This window comes from Eimeria tenella, genomic scaffold (genome assembly GCF_000499545.2).
Source record: "Eimeria tenella Houghton genomic scaffold, Eth_scaff75, whole genome shotgun sequence".
Classification (NCBI taxonomy): Eukaryota; Apicomplexa; class Conoidasida; order Eucoccidiorida; family Eimeriidae; genus Eimeria; species Eimeria tenella.
The window spans coordinates 44347-45087 of NW_013543448.1; the positions used below are offsets into that span (position 1 = coordinate 44347).

Genomic DNA, 741 nt, shown 5'->3' on the forward strand with positions numbered 1-741 from the left:
ATGACGGGCACGGGGGGCCGCGCTTGGCAGGCCACAGCCACGCCGAGCCGCCCCGCGCACCCTTTGAATCCAAACTGCACACAAAGCCCAGCAGACCACCTGAAACCTCATATTCAATCCACTCTTTGCGCTGAGGGACCTACTCAAGGCCCTGCCGCCCCCATTACGCGGAATCCCGCATGCCCCAGCCATCCTCCGCGTCGTGAACCATCCTCTGCTGTTGGGTCTCTCGAGCTAAGTACAAAATCGCCACTGCCTCCTTCCAAGCCTCGTTCGATCCTCCGTGGCCCACGACGGCCCTCAGAGGGGCCCCGTCAAAGCCATCGTTGGCCCTCCGACTCGGCGGAGATACAGAGAAAACCGACATCCTCTTACGAGGCGTCCCGAGATCGGCGATTGTCAGTATCACATGAGGGAGCCGACTACAGGGCCTGGCTGTATGGGCCTCGCTGGTCTGGGGGAGACGCGCGACTAGGGTCCCGGGATTCCGCTGGTAACCCAGCGGATGATGGCCCCTGGGACACTGAAACCGGCTCCGACTCCTACACAGGCACGGATAGCTCCAGCACGCAATCTGACAACGAAGCCTCAGCAAGTATGCAGTTGGCAATGGCCCATGAGGCGGCCCGCTGGTTTCCCCACACAAACATTTACGCGAAGATGAAGGCCAGCGCCGAGTCTGCAGTCGACAAGGAACAAAAGTACAAGGACGCAGGTGCGCTCACAGACAAAGTTTCATAA

At 60.3% G+C, this 741-nt stretch overlaps 1 protein-coding gene across 1 annotated transcript; it reads left to right on the forward strand.

Moving 5' to 3' along the window:
- ETH_00031785 (uncharacterized protein) lies at positions 1-741 on the forward strand (the record flags this gene model as incomplete). The annotated part of the gene is made up of 1 exon (XM_013378152.1): positions 1-741. One exon carries the CDS (start codon positions 1-3, stop codon positions 739-741), a length of 741 nt encoding a protein of 246 aa, XP_013233606.1.